At 42.5% G+C, this 3085-nt stretch overlaps 1 protein-coding gene across 1 annotated transcript; it reads left to right on the top strand.

The window, feature by feature from the left end:
- Window positions 1-333: 333 nt before the first annotated feature.
- On the top strand, window positions 334-2464 carry LOC129765007 (esterase B1-like). The gene is made up of 4 exons (XM_055764749.1): window positions 334-479; window positions 537-1398; window positions 1452-1920; window positions 1982-2464. The coding sequence occupies exons 1-4, from the start codon at window positions 420-422 to the stop codon at window positions 2397-2399; spliced, it is 1809 nt and encodes a 602-aa protein (XP_055620724.1). The 5' UTR covers window positions 334-419; the 3' UTR covers window positions 2400-2464.
- Window positions 2465-3085: the final 621 nt, after the last annotated feature.

Genomic DNA, 3085 nt, shown 5'->3' with positions numbered 1-3085 from the left:
TTTCCAAGGACAAGAAGTCATCTCAATTAATGTAAATAATGTAAATAATTAGCCAAATGCACAATTTCAAACGCTCTTCAGACACTCGCATTCCACGAATATTTGAAAAACTCATAATGAAATTTGGCAGCCGTAGTGGTTTGTCTCAAATTAAGCTGATAAACCAAATAACTTAAATCACGTCGACCGCTGCACCGCTGGTAACGCTATGCTATTTGAATTTTTGCGTCAGTGGTGCATATAAAATTCAATAAAACTGTTACCGCCATCGTCTCCCAAATCTTATCGAAATTTCATTGTTTATACTGGGTCATTATCTGCTTATCAGTTGCGCTTGTTTACGCTGGTGGTATCATAATCTACTCGGCCAGGAGCACTGCGAGTGCTCGCAGTTCTCGCGTAAAGGTCTACTCGGCAAGATGGTGATTCGTAAGCTGTATACTCCGCCAGCTGTCCCGAAGAACGGGAATGGAGCTTCAGTGAGTTTGGAAGTTGTGCAGTGAATCGCTGAGATGATCCCAGTTTTTCTTCCATAGGAGACTACGCAGTCAAAAGCCGATGATGGTGCCCCTGAAGATGTGGTTTTACCATCGGTCAATGTGGCAGTGGCTGCAGTCCCACCACCGGCTTCCGAGATTACCGGTGAAGATGACATAATAGTGAAAATCAAACCCGGTAAAATAGTGGGCGTGAAAGAAGAGTCCCCTAATGGCGAGCGCTATTATCGATTCAGCGGCATTCCCTATGCGAAAACTCCGGTAGGCGAGTTAAGGTTCAAACCGCCGGTTCCCCTGAAGTTGTTTGAGGTTGATCTGTTGGATTGTAAAAGCGAGCGTGATTGCTGTGTCAGTTTGGAACCGATGGTAGCCGAGGCCGCATCCGAGGATTGCTTGTTTTTGAATGTGTGTACTCCTAAATTACCAGCGGAGGAACGTGAGGATGGTTTACCCGTGATGGTTTGGATTCACGGTGGAGGGTTTTGTATGGGCAATGGGAACGCCTCTACAAGCTGTCCAAATTATTTGGTGCAAGAAGGCGTTATTGTTGTTACCTTCAACTATAGATTGGGTCCCTTAGGGTTTTTGTGCTTACCTTCTGTAGGAATTCAGGGAAATATGGGTCTTAAAGATCAACGGTTAGCGCTGAAATGGGTGAAAGACAATATCACTAGCTTCGGAGGTGATCCTCACAATGTGACATTGTTTGGAGAAAGTGCCGGAGGCGCATCAGTACATTTGAACTATATTTCCGAGGAGTCTAGGCAGTATTTCCACAAGGCAATATGCATGTCTGGCGTTTCTTACAATCCCTGGGTGCTACAGAGTGACCCTGAAATCAAAGCTCGTCAACTGGCCGTGATTCTTGGGGCAGAGTCTACTAATGATGGTGATATCTACGGTGAGTATTTTGGGTCCTATTCTTACAACCTGCTAATGATCATTGTTTTCCAGATACGCTCATGAGAGCATCTGCTGCGGATCTTGTTGCAAATTCTCCATTGGTTATGACCGATGATGAGAAACGAACCGATATGTTCTTCGCCTTTACTCCAGTGGTCGAGTCGCCCAACTCCGAGGAACCCTTTATAACTGATAATTTCATAAGTTCAATGATGAATCCAAATATGACCCGCATCCCATTCATGAATGGTGTCAACAGCAATGAAGCGCGATTAATTGCACTCCAAATGTTAGAGAGAATCGATGAGTATGTTGCTGACCCAACCAAATTGGTTCCTCTCGGGCTATCACTTCCCAAGGAAAAGCTAGATGAAGCTGCTAACGAAATCAAAAAGTTCTTTTTCGGAGATGATGACATAACAGCGGATCGTTTGCAGTCTCTGGTGGATGTCGCCTCGGACAATATGTTTGTCATGCCGGCTTACGTAGCGAGCGAATTACATGCGCGTTATCAGCATGGGTACGATAGCCAAGGTAAACTCTCGCGTTATAATTATTTAATTATATGCTTGTCTTTCCAGAGCACCGCATTACTTCTATGTGTTCTGTTTTGAGGGTGAATTGAACAAATTTAGAGCAATTTTTCGAGAAACTGATAATCTGCCGGGTGTGTGTCATGCGGATGAATTGCTCTATTTGTTCAGCTCATCGCTGGTGGATGTGAACGTAGAACCGGACTCCCGTGCGGCCAAATTCCGCTCTACTATGTGCAAATTGTGGACCAATTTTGCAAAGTGCGGGAATCCGACCCCGGACAATGGTGGGGTGGACTTTGTGTGGGAGCCGGTTGCGCCTTGTACTGACTCCGGGTTCACAATGACTGCAGCAGAGTTGAATGAAGAAATGAAAATGGTGGAAAATCCGTTCCTAGAGCGTGTTCAATTTTGGCGTGAGCTGTATGCAAACTATTATGGAGGACACCTGAAACGTGAGGACTGAAAGGAATGAAAATTTTGTTTGTCCAATGAGGTATTTGGGGCTCGAAATATATGCATACCTATCGATATTTTTTGTTTATAATCTTATGAAGATAACGAAATGATTAGTCAAACACATTCGTTTAGGGTTTTTTTGCATTGTAATTCACCCGATTCGCATGGGAGCAGAGGAACAATTGACGATTTATTCTTCTTCATTTTCATTTTCTTTTTCATTGAGTCTTCTTATTTTTTTATTCTTTTTCTACTTCTATTGAATCAAAGAGGTCTCAAACTTAGAAGGTGATTTTGCTTCTTGCTTTAAAAAAGGCCATTTGACGGATGTTGGATGGTTGGATTTGATTATGTTATTCTTGAAAAAGACTTCGTTTAAAGAAAGGATTAATCGTTGTCAATGTATGCATATCACATCTAACAGCTTTTCTAGTTTTTCGTTACTGTTTACACAGGCGAACCTGCTGTACGGCATGTTAATCCCCCGTAAACCATCAAGAAACCATCAATAATGTAAGAAAGATCAATATACCTTATGGTGCCCTGGGTTTTCGAATTTTTTTTGATGCCAAATGTCTTAAAATTGCATAAAACGTTGTCAAAAATCGACATTCTTTGTTTTTTTTCGGGGTACGGAACGAAAAGTATGGTTTTGGGTGCCAGTAAAAATAGTTATCTCGATTTGTCATTCGG

The sequence above is a fragment of the Toxorhynchites rutilus genome, chromosome 2 (genome assembly GCF_029784135.1).
Source record: "Toxorhynchites rutilus septentrionalis strain SRP chromosome 2, ASM2978413v1, whole genome shotgun sequence".
NCBI lineage: Eukaryota > Metazoa > Arthropoda > Insecta > Diptera > Culicidae > Toxorhynchites > Toxorhynchites rutilus.
This window is presented reverse-complemented; position numbering and strand designations above follow the sequence as displayed.